The sequence below is a fragment of the Carica papaya genome, chromosome 8, assembly GCF_054855325.1.
Source record: "Carica papaya isolate Zhongbai chromosome 8, ASM5485532v1, whole genome shotgun sequence".
NCBI classification, from domain to species: domain Eukaryota; kingdom Viridiplantae; phylum Streptophyta; class Magnoliopsida; order Brassicales; family Caricaceae; genus Carica; species Carica papaya.
In genome coordinates, this window is record NC_142316.1 from 32,316,332 (window position 1) to 32,338,790 (window position 22,459).

General features: G+C 34.4%; 3 protein-coding genes across 10 annotated transcripts; 1 reads left to right on the forward strand and 2 right to left on the reverse strand.

The window, feature by feature from the left end:
* Positions 1–255: 255 nt before the first annotated feature.
* Positions 256–3,029, reverse strand: LOC110822629 (Leucine-rich repeat protein kinase family protein). Its single transcript, XM_022052779.2, has 2 exons — positions 1,251–3,029; positions 256–1,162 (listed from the first exon to the last, which is right to left on the reverse strand). Exons 1-2 carry the CDS (start codon positions 2,575–2,577, stop codon positions 489–491), a joined length of 2,001 nt encoding a protein of 666 aa, XP_021908471.1. The 5' UTR covers positions 2,578–3,029; the 3' UTR covers positions 256–488.
* Positions 3,030–6,134: 3,105 nt separating this feature from the next.
* KDTA (KDO transferase A) lies at positions 6,135–15,346 on the reverse strand. Of its 8 annotated transcripts, XR_015813824.1 has the most exons (15): positions 15,056–15,346; positions 14,852–14,945; positions 14,551–14,593; positions 13,581–13,703; positions 13,071–13,190; positions 12,874–12,952; positions 12,505–12,621; positions 11,870–11,967; positions 10,948–11,038; positions 9,584–9,703; positions 9,432–9,502; positions 8,032–8,245; positions 7,629–7,933; positions 7,380–7,505; positions 6,135–6,314 (listed from the first exon to the last, which is right to left on the reverse strand). XR_015813824.1 is itself a non-coding variant. In XM_022052734.2 (13 exons), the coding sequence occupies exons 1-12, from the start codon at positions 15,279–15,281 to the stop codon at positions 8,063–8,065; spliced, it is 1,338 nt and encodes a 445-aa protein (XP_021908426.2). In that variant the 5' UTR covers positions 15,282–15,346; the 3' UTR covers positions 7,039–7,933; positions 8,032–8,062. The 8 variants fall into 8 exon arrangements, 4 of the variants coding, with proteins under 4 accessions (XP_021908426.2, XP_021908425.2, XP_021908424.2 ...); XR_015813823.1 differs by having other exon boundaries at positions 7,380–7,933; XR_002541272.2 differs by lacking the exon at positions 6,135–6,314 and having other exon boundaries at positions 7,039–7,505.
* Positions 15,347–20,419: 5,073 nt separating this feature from the next.
* LOC110822674 (iridoid oxidase) lies at positions 20,420–22,406 on the forward strand. Its single transcript, XM_022052847.2, has 2 exons — positions 20,420–21,486; positions 21,602–22,406. The coding sequence occupies exons 1-2, from the start codon at positions 20,554–20,556 to the stop codon at positions 22,217–22,219; spliced, it is 1,551 nt and encodes a 516-aa protein (XP_021908539.2). The 5' UTR covers positions 20,420–20,553; the 3' UTR covers positions 22,220–22,406.
* The last annotated feature ends 53 nt before the right edge of the window (positions 22,407–22,459 follow it).

Below are 22,459 nucleotides of genomic sequence, written 5' to 3' on the forward strand. Positions count from 1 at the left end.
ATTAAATTTTACGTTTTGATAATTCAATTTGAGTTAATTAGACAAATGAACAAGAAGTCGAATAAATAACATGATTATAAAGCTTTGCAAACGAAACGGGCAAAAGGGTTAACTCCTCAAATGGGCTCCTTGTATAGTCTGGGCTGTCCTAATTATTTAATAATATTATCGTTCTGTATGGACTAGTGATGTAAGAGTCGTAGTGTCTGGATAGGCTTATTACATGGAGGCGTATATCTGGGTCTTAAAGATATATTGAGTGGAAGATTGTTTATTAACTGAAGATTTGCTTAATGGCATAAAAGAGAAAAAAACAAATACATGACAGACAAACAAGTCTAAATAAAAGTAATCTGGTTGCTTGATGGGGAAGATCATCTGATCTCTCTCGCCTGCAACAATGCGAGGAAAATAAACATGAATAAGGCTTACCAAACAACACAAGAACAAACCACAGGCTGCCATGAAACCAAGCAAGTCTAGTAACCTTATATCCCATCTTCTGTGGTGGCAACCGAAGGTGAAATTGAATTGCGCGATTCATCATAATCTTCTCCGAGAGGAGACTGTTCCACTCTGATATCTTCAATCATCTTCGCCACCTCCGCCATGGTCGGCCGTTTTTCAGGCTGAGGCACCACGCAAGCCAGACCCACATGGAGCATAGCCACCAGCTCCTCCTCAATGTTCTTGTACCTCAGAAGTTCTTGATCAAAAACCTCCGCCGTCCACTCTTCCTTCACCACGGATCGAACCCATTTCGGCAGATCCATCATCTGCTCCTGACCCTCCTCCATGCGCGGTCTAGTTGGGGAAGGATACTGCGATGGAGCTCTTCCTGTCAGCACTTCTAACAGCAAGACGCCGAAGCTGTACACATCCGCCATTTGAGACAGTCTCTTGACCTCCGCCTGCTCTGGAGCTCTGTACCCTCCTAATCGTGCGATGGCGTGAGCCGGGTTCAGAAGAAGAGAGAGTCCAAAATCGGAGATTAAAGCGACGCCGTTTTTGTCCAGCAAGACGTTGGAAGATTTCACGTTTCCATGGGGGATTTTTGACGCTGCGTACTCTTCATGAACCCTTGCCAGCCCCCGAGCAGCACCCAACACCAAGCTGATCCTCGTTGTCCAATCCAACGGAATCCTCCCTGGTCCCCTGTTCCCTGTTTACGAAAAATCTTAAACTATAAAAATCAAACACTTTACATAAAACGTCGTCGTCTAAAATTTGCAGAAAGAAAAACCAGAGACCATGAAGAAGGGAATGCAAGCTTCCGTTAGGGAGATAATCATAAACAAGAAGCTTCTCTTCTTTAGCGTAGTAATAAGCTCTGAGCCGCACAACGTTTGGGTGCTTGAGGTTTCCAATCACGTCCATGTACTGCTCGAACTCCTTCCTGGGACATGGGTTGGCATCCTTGAGTCTCTTCACGGCGACGGCGCTGCCATCGTCGAGCACGGCTTTGTACACCGTGCCGAGACTACCTTTCCCCAGCATTTCCGCAGAAGCACGCAACAAATCCTCCAGCTCAAACTTCCTCCTCTCGAAAAAGACCAGCTTGCTTCGATCAGTGGCGTTAGTTCCGTCACTGTCGTCACCACCGCCTCCGTTCGTGTAAACTTTCTTCTCGCTTCCATAGCTGCTCCTTCTCTTCCCGCTTTCCACGCTTCCTGCCTTGGAGCTCGAGCTTCGATCCCTCCCGCAATAGTACGCCACGAGGAAGGACGTCACCACGAGTAAAGCCACGCAATTCGCTAGCACGATCGCCGCTATGGCTCCCGCGCCCAGCCCTTTCCGCGAATGATTCTTTTCTGTGCCCAGAATTGGCCTCCGGGGAATTGAGCTCGGGTTCGAGGGGACTATTTGAGGAGAAGACGGGGTGAATGAGCAAATGGGCAGAGGATCCGACCCGCAAATCCCCTCGTTTCCGGAGAAACTCTGCCCGCCGAATTTCCTCAACAAAGCGTCGGGCAACCGACCGTAGAACTCGTTGTTGGACAAGTTAAGTTCTTTCAGTGCTTTAATGTTGGAGAGGTCGGGAATTTGGCCCGTGAGCTCGTTGTTCTCGAGCCGGAGCGTCAGGAGCTTACTCAAGTTTGACATCTCATCGGGAATTGCTCCACGAATGTTGTTGTCGGAGAGGTCTAGTCGCAAGAGACGCTTGAGAGACGAGATCTCCGGCGGTATCTCGCTGGAGAAGTCGTTCCCAGAGAGGTAAAGAAGCTTAAGGTTGGTACAGTTAACAAGAGGCGAAATCGTACCATTCAGACGGTTATCATGGAGATCAAGAATGCGAAGCTGGTCCAGAAGGGACAGTGAGGTAAGCGGACCACGCAGGGAGAGGGAAGGAAGTGAGAGCTCAGTGACGCGGCCATCGGAGGAACAGAGCACGCCGCGCCACGTGGCGGAGCAGGCGTTGGAACCAGTCCAATTGCGGTGGAGGTTGCCGTGGGTGTCGGTCTGGAGACGGAAGAGAGTGAGGGCATTTGTGTCATTTCCAGCATAGGAAAAGGAAAAAGAGAGGAAAACAAGGAAGAAAAAGAGGAAGAAGAAGAGAGTAGGATTGTTGTTGTTCATGTTTTAGTTTAGAGAATATTGGGCGGGAAGAGTGAGGGAGTGAGCGAAAAACAGAGAATTGTTTTCTTAAGAAAAATTAGACGAGAAACAAACAAAGGAAGATTGGGACAAAATGTCTCTCTCTGTGTTTTGTCATCTTAGAAACCCTCCAAAGAAACAAAACATGAAGGAGAAAATCAAAATGCAAACTTTTCAAGTTTCCCAATTCTTGATTTCTGAAGAGAGAAAATGGGAAGTGGGGATTGAGGAAGGGGGAGGGGGGAAGGGATTGTGGGTATTGATTAAAGGGAGAGATAAAGATTTTTAAATTAATATTTGCATACACTTTTTTAAAGATCTATATATGTTTGACATAAAGATATCTGTATACATACATCTATAGAGAGACAGAGAGAGAGAGAGAGAGTTTGTCTGTGAATGCTCAAAGGTGACATTTTTAGAACATGGAAATTGGAGAAGGAGAGGGTTGTGTCAATGATTGCTGTTCTCCACTCTCCACTCTCCACTCATAAAACCGAGTAAAATTTAAAGAGCTACTCATCTTTTAATATAAAAATATTTTCAATTAGTGACCAATTTGGTAATTTTATGAATTCTGTATAGTGTTATAATTTTCTTTTTGGTTTAAATTCAGTTTTACATTTGAATCCAAGTAAAAAAAAAAAAAATTAGTCGCGTAAGCCTAAGTTAAATTAATAGTTTAGGTCTAATAAATACAATAGATATTGAATAATTTCATAATTAAAATTTCTGAATTATGAAATTTGTATTTATGTTCAATTCTGCATTGTATTTCTCTTTCTAAAAAATAAAATTCTGGATTGGATTTTAATTGGTGATTATAAAGCACTATCATCTGTAACTATCATAACCTTTTTTAGGTTTATATATACATATATATATATGTATTCTAATATATATATAGGGTGTCGGTGTTCATCTATGGAGTTGAATCTAGTAGAATATACAGTAAATTCTTGTTAAATCTTCCGTATTTTGTCAAATTTTACTTGGTCTCCCAAGACGACAAATTTCTGTACCACAACTTGCACACTGATTTTCACACCATGGATTCTACTCAAGATTTTATTTGCTTTTCAAAATTCAAATTGTCTCTCATTTTCCTATTATTAGAGGATATATATATATATATATATCCTGTTTTCTTCTGCTTTTATATTTTTTTTCTAAAGAAAATAATTTCAAGATTTTCAAATGTCTCATATTTTAAGTACAACAAAATCATTTTCAAATAAATTAACACAAAATTTTAAGAGTATAATTTCTGGTACATTCAAAATGTTACCCCTTAAAATACTATTTGAAATCCGTAAACTATTGATCTATTATATAAAATATATATTGTATACAGATACAAACTCAAAAAAGAAAAACAAAAAGATACAAATTTGACTGAGAGACAACTTTAAGTGATTAAAGAGGGAGTGGCTCTTAATTGATTTGCCTGGTGCTGGTCCCTTATAATTATTTAGGTAGTAAAGGAAAAGAAAACCAATGCCAACTTTAAGTCATATGAAAGCAAAGTTGCCATGCATAAGGAAAGCATTGACTATACTACTCTCCTAACCATTCATTCTTCTCTCTTTTTCTTTATATATATATATATATATATATATTTGAAAAAAATATGTCTAAACTCCATACCTATTTGTTTTTCTTCACATTTACACAATACCCATTTGACAACTTTTTCCACTGTTCACTTCTTCATGCTGACTTTACATGCTGATTGATAGTATATATGTATAAGAACCCAAAAGGGGTATAATTTTGATGTGATATTATTATTATTATTATTTCTTTTGGGTACTCAAACTTGTGGTTATAAACTATAGGAACTTATACTTCCACTAAACCAAATTGCTCTTGACTTCAATTTATTATGTTTTAGGTATATACTTTCATATCACAACTCTTTTTTGTGTTGTAATCACCTAACATTTTAAAAAAATTTGTACCCTAATCATTTAAGATTGTCACATAACTGCTGAAAGTTTATTGAAACATCTAAAGAAATATAGTATAACCCTTGGTTTAACATTTTATTTATCGAAAATCTATATAGAAATCTCCGTTATATTTATACCATGTTGTTGGGCAAGAATTATACATGTTATATAATTTTTGAGTTAATTTGCCATCCGACCTTCTTTGGTTGAGCTCTTCTCACAAAATTATTTTTGCTCCGAGGTAACCTCGGTTACATCAATGGGGTAGAGAGAAAAGAAGAAGAAGAAGAAAAGGAAGGGTTAACATCACCCTTGTCTTTTTCAGGTTGCCTCTTTAAGCCCTTACCTTTCTTTAGCAAAAGTTGTACACAAAACCCTGTTGGTTTGCCCCAGTTTCTCCAAAAGGAGGAGAAGCCCATCTATTAGCAACTACTTTTATTTTTTTATTTTTAAATAATTATGATATTATACGATCAACTTTCACAAATTGAGAGAGAGATATATATATATATATATTAAATTCAATTAAAAATAGACAGTGTAAAAGAATCAACACTTAAAACTTGATTTATAACTCAATGTTTATTTACTAACAAATTGACGTATTAACTAATTATCCATTATTTATGTATGGCATGGTATTATTTCACCTTTCTTCATTGATTATCAGATAATTCAGTTGACATGCAAACATTAAACAAGAATACTAGTTTTGGAACCCTGGTGGGTCATTCATTACACCAGTACAGTAATGGTGTCCCCAAAAGCAAAGGAAAACACTTACAGCTTTTTTTTTTTTTTTTTTTTTAAAGATAAATCTTTGCACTGCAAACTATTTTACCTTTTTTTTTTATAACGAAACATGCAGAGAACAAACAGGAAAAGAGAAAAAAGAAGAGAGAGAGAGAGAGAGGGGGGGGAGGGATTGATGGCGGGATTGGCGTTCTGAATTTTCATGTCACTTTTGGTGTGGGTCAGCAAAAGAAAAAAAAAAAAAAAAAACAAAAGTGTCAGGGCCTATGAATGAAATCATTTCACTCTTAATCGTTTTATTTGTGTTGGTTATGTCATGTTGTTAATTAAGAATACCAAACAAATCTGAGAAATGATAAATTTGAAATGCTTTGTTCTGTTCTATTATAGTGTTTTTACCAAAAATAAAAAAAAGGGTTCGATTTGGGTAAAATAAAATTTAATACAGAAACACCATTGGTTGGGTAAAGTTGATCTCGAGTTTGGAAGCTCAGAAGTCGCCTTATCCAACCAGTCTCTATCATTGTATGTTTAATATAATTATTGAAAAATATAAACTAAGTTTGAATCGAAAGAGAGGGTAAATTGTCGTAGTTGACTGTTTTGAAATAAAAAATAAGACAAGCCCAGATAGCTACAAAATTAGAAATTGAAATGGTAGAGGGTCAGATAAAATTGGGCCGTTTCAATTCGGATTTTAACTTTCAAGTCAGGGATCAAGTTTGAGTTCACTAAATTTCACCCCAATATCTGTACTTTGTAAGCCATGTTATTAGCTGATTAATTTATTCAAAAGACAGAGACTGAGGGATTTTACTATTTGATTCAACCTCATTAGGGGTCCTCCAAAAGTGAAATTATTTATATTTGTTTTTAAAAATTATTTAAACAAAACCCATGGTTTTCTTTCCAAAAAAAAAAAAAAAAAGTAGCTTTTCAGAAGTTATACCAACAAAACATGCAGAAGCCTGAGCAGAATCTGAAATCCCACTTATTTGGCTTGATTCCCGCACCCTGGATTTTCGGGAGAGAATGAACCAGTTAAAGTTAGCATTTTCTAAATAAATGAATAAATAAGTTCTTCACATGAAGGGGATGAGACAACTCTTAATAAAATAATTTTGACCTAAAATTGGACAGTGCAAATTCTACTATCATAACCTAAAACAAAAGCTTGAACTAATCAATCCCAATAAAATTTGTTTTCAGCGCCTTACGCCATAAGTTAAGATGATGAAACCAATAAATCAGAACAAAGTTTCCACAATGACATCATAGTGATAATATTTATAGCAAGCGTTTATTTCTTCACTTGTTATTTCGTTTATATACGTAATATATGAACATAATCATAAAAAACTAAGCCGCCTTCATAATTTCTTCTATTAGAATTAAAAAAAGTACAATTGTGCCTAACTTATTCTACATACACTGAGTGGAATATAACAGAACCCAGTTGTTCCATGTAGCTCGATTACACACACACACACACACGCATATGTATATAATTTAACAAATTAATTTTCTGAAAAAATATGTGAAATTCTTAAAATAATTCAATTTTTTTAATGTTTAAAAATTCTATAAAAGATAAATTTGTAAATAAGTACTTTAAAGAAAATATATTTACAGTCTAACCAAATGCAATTACATGCAAGCTGTAATCCTGATTTGTGATTCCCAGCCATGAATCATAATTATAACTTTTTCAATAATCACAACTGTAAAGTAACTATAGTTCAACCGCCAAGCTATTATCACATAATTTTATTAAAAAAGTCTCAGTCACATAATAGCAAATATATTTTTGACATATTGTCGTATACAGTTAAACAAACATACCATAAAAGCTCCATGAATTTTTCCTAAACTTTGACTTCCGCGGGACATAAAAAACTATACGAGTAGGTATAAAGACCTAAACTTATTTGCAAACATAAAATTTGGGCAGGAAAAAAGCAACGAAGTCAAAGATCTAACTCCCCTAAAAGGCCATTATACTTGAGAGTGGCACCAGAGAAATTGTCAGGCAATGAATACCAGATTAGAGTCTAAAAGATAGAAAGTGAACTAACATACCGCCAACTTTAATCCCACGTCCTCTCTGCCATGAATGTGATCAATCTGGCAACATAGAAGCTCAAAAGTAGCAAAGCTTGAGGCGGTGAGGAGAAACTGGCTAAAGATGTCAATCCTGGAACTCATCTGTTATTGTAGGAGAAGCAGGCACGAGGTTTATTGGAAGTAGAGATTACCTAACCACCAGTTTTCTATAAATGATTAAAAATGGAGAATACGATCTGAACTAAGGTGTTTCCCTGGTTATACCTTGTAATCACTCTCTTTGAAGATACTGATTCACTGTGAGCTAGTACGTTCAAACATCAGACAAGTCATTTACCACGCAGATGGAAAAACAAAGCTTGCATTGAACTCTTATTGGGACTCTCAAGGCCACTTCTCCGTGGTTTTACAGGAAGATCGACACATCAAAACAACATGCCAGATTGATGTTAGATGACCATCTGAAGTAGTGGATACACTCGTCTCCAAGTGGCATCTCTTCTTCAGAATTTAATAAAGGAGTCCATGTTTCTCACCATTAACACTGTTCTTTTGAGAATCAACCTCAACTGCATCATTTGTTAAACGATGGTCAGCAAAAGACACGCAAGATAACTATTGCCTACTTACAGATTGCTTCAATGTCAGAGAGATCCGCAAGCTTCACCTTAAAATTTACTTATATTGTCTGCTGGTCTTCATTTATTCTCTAAACAAAGCCTTCTCAAGACATGGAGATTCAGCAGATTCCACACCTTCTCAACGATCCCACTTGACAGAGTATGAAATGCTTGCTTTGCCGCTGTTTGTCGTGCTTTAAGAACTTCAGAGTTACTAAAAAGCTCTTTGAGAGCCTCTCCGAGCTCTAATTTGCTGGATACCTGCTTAGATAGTGAATACTGGCCCTTTAATGTTTGACCACTAGAAGAAAGGATACTACTGGAACTTCTGAAACTTGCTACCCAAGATATTTTTCTTAGATTTGTAATAATCTATGTACTCATTTACCGGTTCAAGATAAAATAAGATGATTTAAAAACCATGAAGAAATATGATATTCAACCACAAAATGGAACTTACGATTATGCTAGGTTAGGTTCAAACCCCTAGGGGCTACGCTAGCCAAAGCATAGGAGTTTTGGAATTTTGCAAACGGTCTTAGAATCCTGTTAACACCTTAGCTTAAAAATTGTCCTCTGATTCTTGCTTTGTGATAATCAAGTACCTTATGTTCAAATTTCCCACTCAAAGCACCAATAATCCCACTAGATATTAAAATAATGGAAGACTTTCATAAATAGAGCCCATAAGAGAAATGAGATAAAAGGTCTTGATATTGCAATATTTGATAAGAAGTTATTGCTTTTTAGCCATAAATAAATCTGAGAGAATGAAAATTGAATATAGACTATCTGCTATTTCTTTTCTGCGAATATTTGTTTTTTGTTTTCACTCACTGCAGTAAAAAACTCTAGGATCCCTTTTTGTACAGACGCCAAATTCTACTCTCTCTCTCTCTCTCTCTCCTGTCCTATATATATATATAACACTGATGCAGAAAAAAGAATAAATTTCGTACTAAAGTAACTCTTTTGTAATAACTATTATTTTTTAGTATCTTCAATTTATTTAGCTTATTTATGTAGATTTTATATTATCAGAAACTTAGGTTGTCTAAGTAGATTTTAAGTCATGGAAGCTTTTGATTTCTTCTTTAATCAGTTTGATATTTTTCTCATTAGTTATAATTAATCCTATACGAAGGTAAGTAACTAATTATCAATAAAGAGATAGACAATAATGAATTAAGAACATCTTTTTTAGGATTTTATTCTCTATTATCTTTTTTTATGTTTGTTTCCTAAACACTTGAGAGTTTTAGTTAACTGCCAGTCTAATATGTTTAAAATATATCAAGGCCACAACTCTCAGTTTACCATCATCAAATTATGCTGTTCAAAGATAGATGTCAATTTAAAAGATTCCATTCCAAATACGGTCTTTTTAACTGATTACTGATATGTTCCTGAAAAGAGAGGAATATAAAATGGAAAAAATTTGTCAAACCTGCAGAACTGACAGAGGATTTAATTTTTGCATTTCCAGCACCATGTGCGAGAAATGCCCAATATGTTGGCCTGAAATTAGCCAATAAAAAAAAAGAAGTAAATTAATGTTACCAAGAAACAAAGATAAAAGGTGACAACAAAATCACACACCAGTCAGAATAGCACAGCCAGCAGCAGCAGCTTCTGATATGTTATGACCAGCTAAACCAGGGACAAACGAACCACCAATTACAGCTATTGGAGTTATCTTGTAGAAGTCTCTCAATTCACCTACAAATAAGTTGAAAAAGGATACACGGTTATCAAACAAATTTGTAAAAATATGAGCAAAAGTATCTTAACGTTTGAAGTAGAATATTTATTTCTAGGGCTTCATCAACGCTTTCATGCTTCCAATCATAAGAAAGTTAAAACGGCTCAAGAAGTACTTCAAATTAATGCCCTTCAAAGACTGACAGAATCCTAAATACTGGAAGTCATAGTTATACTTATCACAGGTGGCCAAGTTACCAGATGTTCCAGGTTGTAATAGTAATTATTTTCTACTTGTAATTGGAAGAATCTCATTCTGAATATACTCTCTAACCCTAAAACAAAGCATTTTACCTTTTCTTTGAAGTGTAAGGAACATGCATCACAAAGGCTCATGCTTCCAAGTGTGAGTTTATGGAGATTGACCATATTTTCTTGGAGTCTCATGGAAAAGAAAAGGTGACAACTGACAAGTAGTAATCATATTCGATGAGATCAAACTATCTATTTTCCTTTTTGAGTATCTCACTATACCGCTTGGTCCTGATCTAGTTAATTGCCTGGCTCCAAGTGAACATGATGATTGATGCACGACCAGAAAACTAACTCAAAGATATGTTCACTACTGTAACTTTTTCTGCTCCCCCACAATGAAACACTCAATAATTTGCTATGGCATCAGAAGAATCACTTAAAACATTCTAATCTGATTCAATACTCAGCTTCTTACAGATGTTCATTACCAACAAGTTCCCTATTGTCCGTTTGGTAGGCAGAGGCCAAAAGGATGTGGGATTCTTTCCAAACTTCTTAACCCTAGTTGGTGGTTGGCGAGTTGGTGGACGCTGATCCATGGGCTTGGGAGGGCCTTCGGGCGAGCAAGTTGAGAAAGAAGCTCCTTCAGAAATTTTTGTGTCATTCAGAAGGAAATATTTCAGGGATGTTTGTTCTCCCTTTGGCAGAATTAAGGATCATCAGTTCTAGACCATATGTATGGACATCATCTTTTTGATGAATAAATCTTGGAAACTTTACAGATATTCTGGCTGATACTGACATGTAAATTTCCCTTGTACTGGGGTGCCATCTCCTTGGTGCCTCATTAATATTATTTTCATTCTTTTTCTCTCTATAAAAAGGTTCCCAACTAATGCAAGATAGTCAGATCATTTTTGGTAAACTGAAGCAGAAATAAAACTAGAGTAGAGGTGCATTTCTTGAGTGAACAAAAGAAAATAAAGAAAAGGAAAAAAACTGCAGACCTAATGTGTCCACCACATATATACTGGTTTCCAGATTAAGCTTTTTATGTTGAGATCTCAAAGATACACTTTGCCCCCGATTCCACAATTCCTGTGCAAGCCACATTGAGACACCCAAAGCCACATGAAATAAAGCCAATCATTCAATCAATGAATTTTGATTGAGCTAAGTGCCAGTATATATTCTTGAACACCTACCTTAAGAAGAGATCCATTGGGATAAAGTACAGAAGGAGATCAGGAAGGAAGTAAATTGGTTATATTATTAAATCATAAATTCACAGATTATCTATAATAATATTCTAACGACTATGTACCATTTGAAGCTTGATCCTGATATTGCAGTTCATCGCAACGTAATTCCCGAAGTATTATCATGGACCGGATAGAGATTAATTCAAGATTTTTATCACACAGGCAAAGTTATACAAGATGAGAACTCTAAGGAGGCCTTGAGTCTCAAGTGCATGCTGCAATGTTTGCCAGTAAAGGTTCTATAGAAGTTGCAAGAGTTATTCCCCAAGTTAAAGAAGCATTTATCTTTAAAATACTCTTTGAACGTACATTTCCAGAAGCATTTATCTTTAAAATATTCTTTGGACATATATTTCCACTGCAAAATCCAAATATTTCGACAAAGAAGCCTACTTCAACAAAGTCATGAAGTTTTACTTTCTTATTAGTATTCTCTTTTCATAGAACAAAGTCACAGAGTTTAGCCATGAACTGAACCGTAATTCCAAGCACCAGTGTGTTAAGACTAGAGCAAATAACATTATTGGAAGCGTGCAGATGTAAATAGTTGGCACAGTTGCAGACAGAAACGTATCATATGGAGTAAAACAACTGGAAGACAATAACAGGCACAACATAAATAATGACACTCATAATGTGACTTGGAAGATATTGAGGAGGATCATACTTGAGCAATCTCTCTTCCATGTTGTGGATGTCGAGGAGCAATAATAGTTATCATATCAGGATGCATTCGTATGAGCTCATAATGAACACCTAATATTGCTGCAGCAGTTTTGATCATTTCAAAAAAGATAAGCAAACTCATGCAAGTGTAGACTAGAATATCTAATAGTTGTAATTGCAAATAAGTCTTTTCAGTCAATTAACATTCTTGCTCTGAAACTACAGTCCTTTTTTAGAATTAGTCGTACTCTTTCTTTAATTACACAATTAGGATGTCAAACTATCATAGATTTTTCACTCAAGTTTTAGACTAAATTTTATTACGAATTAAAACATGCGTGTCAATTTTGGGACCAAAGGTAACTGAAAAAAAAATATTTGGGACAAATTTGTAACAAAAGCTATGGTTTTGGAAATTGAATAATAATTACCTGAGAAGAAAAGTTGGATAGAAGTTAGAAATTAACAAGACAAAGGCGAGAATATCCAAACAACTTTAAACTACATGTCTAAAATTAAGTCTCTTGAGTTCAAAGCTGCCACCTTAATATGTTGTCAATCCTTTGCATAGACGTCTTGAGCAATGGAAAAAGAGAAGCTAAAGAACAGCAACAAAAAGAAAGTTGGAAGACAAACCTTCTTCTTCACCTTTATGTATAGATGAAGCAATCCAGACCTTTCTGTGGCCAAAGTGTGCTTCCAGGTCTGCTGCACTCTCTATCCATCCCTCAGAAGCATCATTTTCATTTACCACTAAAACAAACAAATTGAGGATTGGAATGGGCCTTATTTGTCTTATTAGGCAATTACTGCAATTAAAGTACAATACAGAATAAGATATAAGAAAATAGCAGGTGGAAGGAGAGTTTCAACAGGCCCTGAAAGAATCACCTTCTTATTATAGCCAAGCAAAGGAAAAGTAAGCCTGATAAAAGATTTATAATGACAGACTAAAATTTCAGGTGACAACCTGTATTTCTACATATAGAAGGATCTATATCAAACCATATTTCAAGTCACCAGAAAAGTTGATGACAGAAGGTGGAGCTTGCAGTGACTGGAAGTGGATTGCCTGCATGGTGCTCTGTATGCAGTAAGATCAGTGAGAACTACATGTAAAATTTGGTGTTGGGAGCACATTACTTCAAATTGCTGGAATAGAATACAAAAATTGCTTTAAAATACAATATTGGATTACATACCAATGGAACAATCAAGGAAAATTTTGACAGTAATAATGAGATCAGTGGAAGAAAAACTGGTGTCGACCATAGTTTAAAAGATTTAACTGACATCCGAGCATTTAACAGCGCCAATGGAATCTGTAGGGAAGCAACGGATGTAAATAACGGAAATGTTAACTGTGTGACACTAAAGAAACAGAAATGAAATTTGCAGAGTAAGACAACCTAGGAGAAGGAGGATACAACAAGGTAGTATTTGGAACATAACAAGCTAAAACCAACAAAATAATACAGTCAATAAATTATCAAAACAATGAAGAGTAAGGGGATAGAAAGTGATTTTCATTGAACAGTTGTGGTTGCTTACGAGCATGGCCTAAGAAATTCTTCAGAACTCAGACCAAAAAAAGAGAAATAATTGATCTTATGTGATTGAATCCATTTATGTAGGAGCATATTACTACAATACTCTCAGAAATAAGGCAAAAAGAGAGGTTGAACATGTACTGAAAAGAAAAAATAACTTACACCAAAGTTTGAAGCACCCATAATAAGATTGGGCCATATTTCGTTCTCCATGATGACGATTGCATTTGGCTTCCAATGTCTAAGGAATGTGTCAATAGCTTTGGGGGTGTCAACCGGGGCAAACTGATTCAATATAAAAAATTCTTAGCACATTGCCAGAAAATAACATCAATAATTGAACAAAGAGAGATTCAGTGTACAGTAAACTGTCTTTCACCCTGGACAGAAATTATAACAGAAACAATGAACAACATTTATTCCTATGATTCCTTAAAACATATGTATCTGTATGTATACATAATTGAATATTTGAGAATTTTCTTTAGTAATTCAATATCCATGGGATTTTTACTAAACAATTACCTTCATTAACATGGAAAAAATCCATCAGCTACTAAGAAATTCAACGACTAAAAAGATTCAAACTCAATATTAAAACATTCCGAGCAACCACAGCAACATTTCCAAGTTTATATTGCATTTGCAGTACTTATCATGTCAGTGGCAATATTTTAAGCCAATGCTGTTGAAGAGAGAGTGCAACCTTATAAACATTTCAAGCAGCAGAATAGATCTTTGCAGCCACAAGGCTCTGAATGCTACAGGTAAAACATTACATGTGTAATATCAGTAATTCCTTTACTCTGATGAGATCTTTCACTAAAGTTCAACTCTAAGCTAGAGCCAAGGGTGAAGGGAGTGCAGAAAAAAAAAATCAAATTTAATATTGTTTAACGCTTGATTCCACAGAAAAATATCACCAACAGTCATCCGAGTCCATAGACAAAGTACCTAATAGACGGCACCATCAGTAATTCCTTTACTCTCATGAGGTCATTCACGAAAGTTCAACTCTAAGCTAGAGCCAAGGGTGAAGGGAGTGCAGGCAAAAATCAAATTTAATATTGTTGAAAGTTTGATCCCACAGAAAAACGTCACCAACAGTCAGCAGAGTCCATACAGAAAGTACCTGATGGATGACACCAGCAGGAAGCCGATTCCTTATCACTTCGCTGCAACACATAATTGATTAAATAAATAAGTCTCAAATAGTTCTGTGATGCTCTTACTTTCCCGGCTGACCATAACGACTATGATTTACGAAACTAGAGAGTTTCTCGTTCTTTTTCTTTCTCACCTTTTTCACTTCCCTTTAATCACTATGTCTTTGGATAATTTTATTGAATCATGCATATTTTTTATGCGTACAGGTCCTAGGAAAGCTTCAACTAAGAAGATTTTATAATGAAGAAGAAGGCAGTAGGTCGTACGATGCAGACAGAGTCGTCGTTGTCATCAAAACAGTCAAATCAGGCCTCAACTGGTTGCAGTGTTTAATTACAGGAATCGCAGCCATTCCTTCACCTAGATAACAAATTATATTTAAAAATCAACACTAACAAATATCTCATTTGATTACTAAAAAATTACTAAAGATTAGACTCAATTTAGTTGATATAAGCACGAATTAGGACCTAACGAGACGGCGTGAAACCAAAGGAGCGGGGTGGGAGGGCGAGGGAGGGAAGAGCAGCCCAAGCGCTCCGGCCAACGGTGAGGATGCTCGAGGCCACGGAGCTTGCGCCATCGCAGATGCAGGTGCAGCAATGGCGATAGACCGTATGTTAGTGCTCTGTATATCCGATACAGCAGAATTCCTTTCATTGGACTACTCATACAGGCGAGGGAGGCGCTGGTCATTTCTCCTCTTTCGTCAGTCTTTCACTTGAAATGGCGTAGAGTCGCTCGACTGAAGAATAAAGAAGAGAAACCGACATGGGCTGTGTTTTACGTTGTTGTTTTTGTGGGCCGTGAGAGAAGCTTCGTATGTGGGGCCTACATGATGGATTTACGTGGCGGATCTTGCCTGGGCTCTTGGTTTTTTATAAAATTATTTTTAAAAGAAAATTATCTTTTATCTTTATTAATTAACTTATTATTATACTAATAAATAATATTATTGACTATTTGTTTCTAAGAAATCAGTTTATTTCGTTTATAAAATATTATTATGCTAAATATGCATGAATTAATTTTTTATTTGATTAAACAGTGAATAATATTTACATTTTATGTGTGTTATTCTTTATATATAAGGTATAAGATATATTTTGAATTTGAATATTAGTCATAAATTTGCTAAATAGGATAAGTATGATGATAAATATTAGGACAATTACCACGATGTTTTTACCTTTTTTCACAACTTTTAGCTATTCAAACAATAAAAAAAAAAAAAATTATTTTCCCTTATTAAATAACTACTGTTTTCTTTTCATTTTATTACATTTCTTTTCATCCTAATTTATTTACTTAAATATCTCCTTCAATCACAATGTAAACTTTGAGGGTCAAATAATTTGTAATTATTTATATTAAATTTTAAATATATATTTTTTAAAGTGTTAAAACTGTTTTAAATTTTAAATATCATAATCAGACAAAACTAATAAATTAGTATGATATAAAACTAATATTTTGACATGATAGTCCAGTAAATTTTTGTCAAAATTTAACATAATATATTGTCAAATGATATCGTTTTTGTTCTTAATTTACAATAAACATAAATGGTAACAAATTTACTATAATAATTTAACACTCAAATTAATAAATAAAATTAAAATACAAATTTTAAGAAGTATGAGACTAAAGCTTGAGTATGTATTTCATCTATGTATAATATTATCTTTAACATTAAGAGTTAAGAATACTAAAATCTATTAGAAGTAAGTCTAGATAAGTATAAAAGTAAAATTAAAAAGTATGCATCTTATTTTTTTTATCACGAATATACACATATATATAAATATATATATAATGATGTTATAATGTAGATAGTTAATAATATTATTTAATTATAATGCTTACAGTTTTTTTTTTTTTTTTTTTTTGTGGTTGCAAGAGAAAAAAATCAATAAGAAATACAATAATTGTTCAATCAATAGCATAAACCATATCAAATCAAATGAGGTAGGTCAGTTAGTGTAAATGTTGTCTTCATGGTGGAAGTGCGAGGACTAAAATTCATCTTGATGATATACTTATTGATATTCAACATCGAAGCGATCTTGAGCCAATTTGATACACTAAGGAGCTCAACATGCAAAACATCACTGATACCAATATTATATATAAAGACAATAATTAATTATCATAATTGTCATGCTAAGACTACCAACAATGATATTGTCATCGAGAATATAAACAGAATTGCTAGTGATGAACTTGTGCCAGCTTGGAGGAGAAGGGGAAAAGAAAGGAGGACCTACTAAATCAATAAATGAATTATGAGTATGGTTTCAATCTTGTATTGAGATTCTGCATATTATATACATAATAGAAGTTTACCATAATATCAATGATGATACTACTATTTGAGAACCTCATTAAGGTTACTATTGTAGTAGTCTAATTTATTCCCGACTAATTTTTTTTTATTTTTTTAAATATTTATTTATCATATTATTATTAATTAATTAATATTATTGAACTGATTTTGCTATCAAAAGTTCCTCTTTGTTTTAAGTCATATCTTGAAGTCAAAGCTAAAGCCCAAAACCTCCTTTGATTTTTTTAGTTGAGGCCGAAAATTAATCCTCTTTTGCTAATTTGAACCCCTAGCTTTAACCAACCAAAAGTCCTCTCAAACATAAACCCAAACCCAAACCATTTTCCAAGCCCAAAGCCTTAGCTTGAAGCCTTTTTTACTCGGGCCAGGCCTGAAATAGGTTCTTTTCAACTGGGCCTATCCCAAGCCCATTTGGGCTCACTAAATAGTCTCCCCAGAAACGATGCCGTTGTGGGAAGCTTTAGCTCTACGTATTAGTAACTGTGAATTATACGACCAATCATTTGAGACTGTGTCTTATGATTGATTGTCAATATCACTAGCTTTATGTCTGACCCTCTAATCATCTGCAACACGTCTTACTACCGACTATATTATGAGTTATTAGCTTTTGATGTGGTAACATTAAAAAAATATACTGCTATTATTAAGTTCTTAAAAAATAGTCTTAAGAATGTGAAAAAATAAAAGACAATATTTTTTAGATTTATAGGTTCTTATCTTCTCTACCAAGCAATATATATATATATATATTTCCATTTATCTGTTATATATATATTTTAAAATTAACAATAATATAATAAAGTAAAATATGTGTAATAGATATGTACTTCATTTGTTTATTTTTTAAATAAAAATTATATACTTTAAATAATGCAAAACTACATTATTATTAAGCGTATTTTTTTTTTTTTTTTGTATTATCCCGGTACTTGTCCCGCTGGAGTCATTATTAATGGATTTTGTGTATATATACCTAAGATAATCTTCTTTATTTGATATATATATATGAAGACATCCTTCTTTGGGCGTCCTAAACGGCCTTTACGATTAGAATGGGTCATGGCTCATGGTTTGTTGTAGATAGATAAGATATAAATATGGTGACTAATTTTCATGTTCTTTACCTATTGTATATATTAAAGTTAATATATAATAATTTGTGGTTATCTTTATACTATAATTTACTTATTTAAAATGAAAATTTTATAAAATTTGACATACATTACAACAATTTTTACTATTAAGTTTCTATTGTCGAAATTGTTTATATTGTTCCATAATTAAACTAAATATTTTCTTAAATTTTTGATTTATTTTAAACATATTAGGAATAAAAATTAGGACCACATAGGATTTGTACAAATAATGCGTCGAATTATATGATCTAATCAAATTACTACGAATCAAATAATGAAAATCTCAATCGAGTACATATTATTAATTGATCAAAAGGGACAATTAGTTGTGTAATGCTGAAGCCCAATCAGATGATTCCCACAAGATATATGCCAAACACACCATAATCAAACAGATTAAAGAAATAGTATGTGTGTGTATACATGAGTCAAGAGGACAAGTATTTGGAGGGGACCGAGTTGACTCACCTAACCTGGCTAACCATGCAAACGATTATATCTTTTGGCGACTAGTTTAGGCCCTAATCAATAGGAGGGGACCGTTTGTTTCAATTATATACGCAAGACAACATGAAAATTAAAAGAGGATCCTGAAACGCATGACAAAAATCTAACGTTACAAAAAATTCAAATTATATATGTAAGTTTCTATTGTTGGTCCTCGATGGAAAAATTTTTTTAAGCTCATCGAATTTTAATATTATTAAAAATATATTATAGATAAATAGTGATAAATTTATAATGTTTGATTCAAACGACAGTAGTTACTTAATTTATTAATATATTTATAAGATTCTGAGAACTAAATTAACTAAATCTCAATGAATTTATTATATTTTTAAACGAATAAAATTTTTTGTAACAACTAAAGTTGCTTTAATTGAATTGGTCACACATAATTAAAAAGTTCAGGTTATAATACAGTATTTTTTAATGAATAACAATATTATAATATTATATTTTAAATTTATTAACATTATGTTAATTAAAATGAAATATTATATTATCAAAACTTTATTTTATAAATGAGGTTAAAATCGGGAAGGATATGATTAAGTAAATTAATGTTTTTATATTCTTTTTTAATCCCAATAAAAAGTAAACTATGCTTTCAAGTCTAGTTAGTGCATGATGTGAGATTTTTTTTATCATCGATGTACATGTAAATTGGTTATGATATGTTAAAAATATTATATTGAATTTTAAATTTTTGTAATAAACTAAAAATTTAACCGCTTAAAATGTATATTTTTTCAATATAGTAGATTCATCGAGAGAAAACTAAATTTAATTATCTTGATGTTATTAATATACCGAGTGACTTAAATTATTAATTTTGTTAAATTAAATAAAACACAAAAATCAACATTTCTTTGACCATGTTATTAACATACGTGTATATCAGTTAATACATATTAACGACCTACCAAGTATATATATATATATATATATATAGTATATTTACAAACACAATAAAAAAATATATATAAGCAAGCTCCTTTTGCACTTGGATTTCAGTCGTTAATTAGGCCTTATATATAATGGCGAATATTTGTCTACGTCTACGTAAGACTCACATTTTCTTATTTTCTGCTGTTCATGATGTGATCCGATTTTCATGACACCATCGTGAGTTTGATAATTCTTATGATACTGACATATATATACATATATATATATATATAATCATTATTTTGTCACGTAGGTATATCACAAATTCTCATGACGTTGACATTTTGTTTAAATTATAGAATTATAAACCCCACATTTTATTCTTACTTCATCGCAGATGCCATCTTTGCTTCCATTCTACCTATTTCATTTTTATATTATATGAATCAATTTTTAAATAAATTATTGGCTTAACAAAATATATAATTTTTTACATAAATAAATACGTAATGCATGGGTTCCATGATGAGTCAATTGGTCACGTTTTCATAAACCTTCTTTCATCGTTGAACTGAGTGTTCATTCTGGTGTATATTTTATTTCCCTCTCATAAGAATAAAATCTTACAAAAATGTTTTTAACTCACAGGAAGTCTTTTAGCTTTATTAACTCTAAAACTTCACACGTACACAGCTTCTATTATAATAAATAAACAAAATTTAAGAAGAAAAGCCTGCTAGAAGAGTTAACAAAAGATCTGCGCCTTATCTTTTGCATGTGTGTGTGTGTGTGTGTGTATATATATATATGTACGTATAATTTGTCTGTTTATTTCAACTTGAAAGCAATTGGTTTACCTTCAAAAAAAAAAAATCATTTTTATATAATTTATGCATAAAAATCAGTGCTTTAGAGATTCCCAGATGCAAATGAAGACGAGTTACTAAATATACTGATAATGTTTGAATAGATTTGTCACCTAACAATCAGGTTACTTGTATAAATGGAGCCTAAAAGATGAATGCAGCCACTCAGAGAAACCAACAAAAAAGCAGACAACAAGTTAACTTCGGGTTCCAGAAAATAATAAATGGAACTTTATGAGATTTTAGGGTTAACCATAGTCATTTTGATATGGATCATATGGGTAATGGAGCGCCATAATCGCCGAGTAAAGGAGCTGGGTAGCCTACCACCGGGACCAAGACGGTGGCCGGTGGTTGGCAACATTTTCCAACTGGGTTTGGAACCACCTCACCATTCTCTGGCTAGGTTAGCTCGCAAACATGGACCTATCATGACTCTCTGGTTAGGATCCATGGGCACGGTTGTCATCTCCTCGAGCGAAGTGGCTCAAGAAATGTTCAAGAACCACGACGTGGTTCTTGCAGGGAGAAAAATCTACGAAGCCATGAAAGGAAATTATGGCCATGAAGGATCCCTGATTACTTCTCAGTACGGTCCTCACTGGCGCATGTTGAGACGACTCTGCACCACGGAGTTTTTCGTGACAAGCCGCCTTGACACCATGAGAGGCGTCCGTGGGAGGTGCATAGACCGAATGGTGCAGTTCATTGAAGATGCCGGCCGTGACAGCGGCAAGAATGGGATTGACGTGGGAAGATTCTTTTTCTTGATGGCGTTTAATCTGATTGGGAACCTGATTTTCTCGAAGGATTTGTTGGACCCGAGTTCAGAGAGAGGTGCTAGGTTTTTTTACCATGCTGGTAAGGTCATGGAGTTGGCTGGTAAGCCAAATATTGCAGATTTCTTTCCAGTTTTGAGGGTTCTTGATCCACAAGGTATAAGGAGAAAGACCCAGTTCCATGTCGAACGAGCGTTTGAAATTGCAGGAGGATTCATCAAGGAAAGAATGGAGAAAGAGATGAGCGCTATGGAAGAAGATGGAGATATTAAAAAGCAGAAGAAAAAGGATTTCTTAGATGTGCTTCTGGAGTTTCGAGGAGATGGTGTAGAGGAGGTCTCTAGATTTTCTTCCAGAACCATCAACGTTATCGTCTTTGTAAACCCATCTCCTACTTTTTTTTTTCAGTAATTAACATCACTCACCCACCCGCACACACACACACACATGTATGTATACTGACACTGGGAATATATATGTATGTATGTACCAGGAGATGTTTACAGCAGGGACCGATACAACGACAAGCACGTTAGAGTGGGCAATGGCAGAGCTTCTTCGCAACCCAGAAAAGTTAAAGAAAGTGCAAGAAGAGCTGAGAAGGAGCAAGAAGAAGCCAGAAGAAAAAGACGTTAACGATTTACCTTACCTAAGAGCCGTGATTAAAGAAACCTTAAGACTCCACCCACCTCTTCCATTTCTAGTGCCCCACATGGCTATGAACTCCTGCAAGATGATGGGGTATCACATCCCCAAGGAAAGTCAAATTCTAGTCAACGTGTCGGCGATTGGGCGAGACCCCAAGAACTGGGATGACCCATTAGCGTTCAAACCAGAGAGATTCATGGAGCCAAACAAGATGGATTATAAGGGTCAGCATTTTGAGTTTTTACCATTTGGGTCTGGGCGTAGGATGTGTCCTGCGCACCCTCTGGCCTCCAGGGTGCTGCCACTGGCGCTTGGCTCAGTCTTGCAGGCGTTTGATTGGGTTCTGGCGGATGGTGTCAAGGCGGAGGAGATGGATATGGCGGAGAGGATGGGAATTACGCTCAGAAAGTCTGTGCCCTTGAAGGCCATACCGATACCTTACAAGCCTCCACATGGATGCTAGCAGCTCATGATTTTATTTTCATATATTTTTCTATTTTCTTTTTATAAAAATTTAAAATATAGTATGTGTATGTACGTACTCCAACACCTTATAAGTACTTTTTGTTTTAAAAGATTATCAGTTCCACTTCAGTGCAATTGTACTTGTATATATATGGCAGAATGAATAATATTTTCAAATTTGCTTTAAAAAATTATTATTACTTACATGCAAGCATGATAGCGGATAATATTTTTTGAG

Bases quoted from the DNA above. Each gene is read 5' to 3' on its own strand.
- KDTA (XM_022052731.2), bottom strand. From the start codon at position 15,281: ATGACCAGCGCCTCCCTCGCCTGTATGAGTAGTCCAATGAAAGGAATT. The intron at 14,946-15,055 runs GTCCTAATTCGT...TTTGTTATCTAG, and splicing joins GTTTCACGCCGTCTCGTTAG to GTGAAGGAATGGCTGCGATT. The intron at 8,246-9,431 runs GTTTGACAAATT...CTATCTAAGCAG, and splicing joins ATCCTCTGTCAGTTCTGCAG to GTATCCAGCAAATTAGAGCT.
- LOC110822629 (XM_022052779.2), bottom strand. From the start codon at position 2,577: ATGAACAACAACAATCCTACTCTCTTCTTCTTCCTCTTTTTCTTCCTT. The intron at 1,163-1,250 runs GTCTCTGGTTTT...TTTCGTAAACAG, and splicing joins CTTGCATTCCCTTCTTCATG to GGAACAGGGGACCAGGGAGG.
- LOC110822674 (XM_022052847.2), top strand. From the start codon at position 20,554: ATGGAACTTTATGAGATTTTAGGGTTAACCATAGTCATTTTGATATGG. The intron at 21,487-21,601 runs GTAAACCCATCT...TGTATGTACCAG, and splicing joins CCATCAACGTTATCGTCTTT to GAGATGTTTACAGCAGGGAC.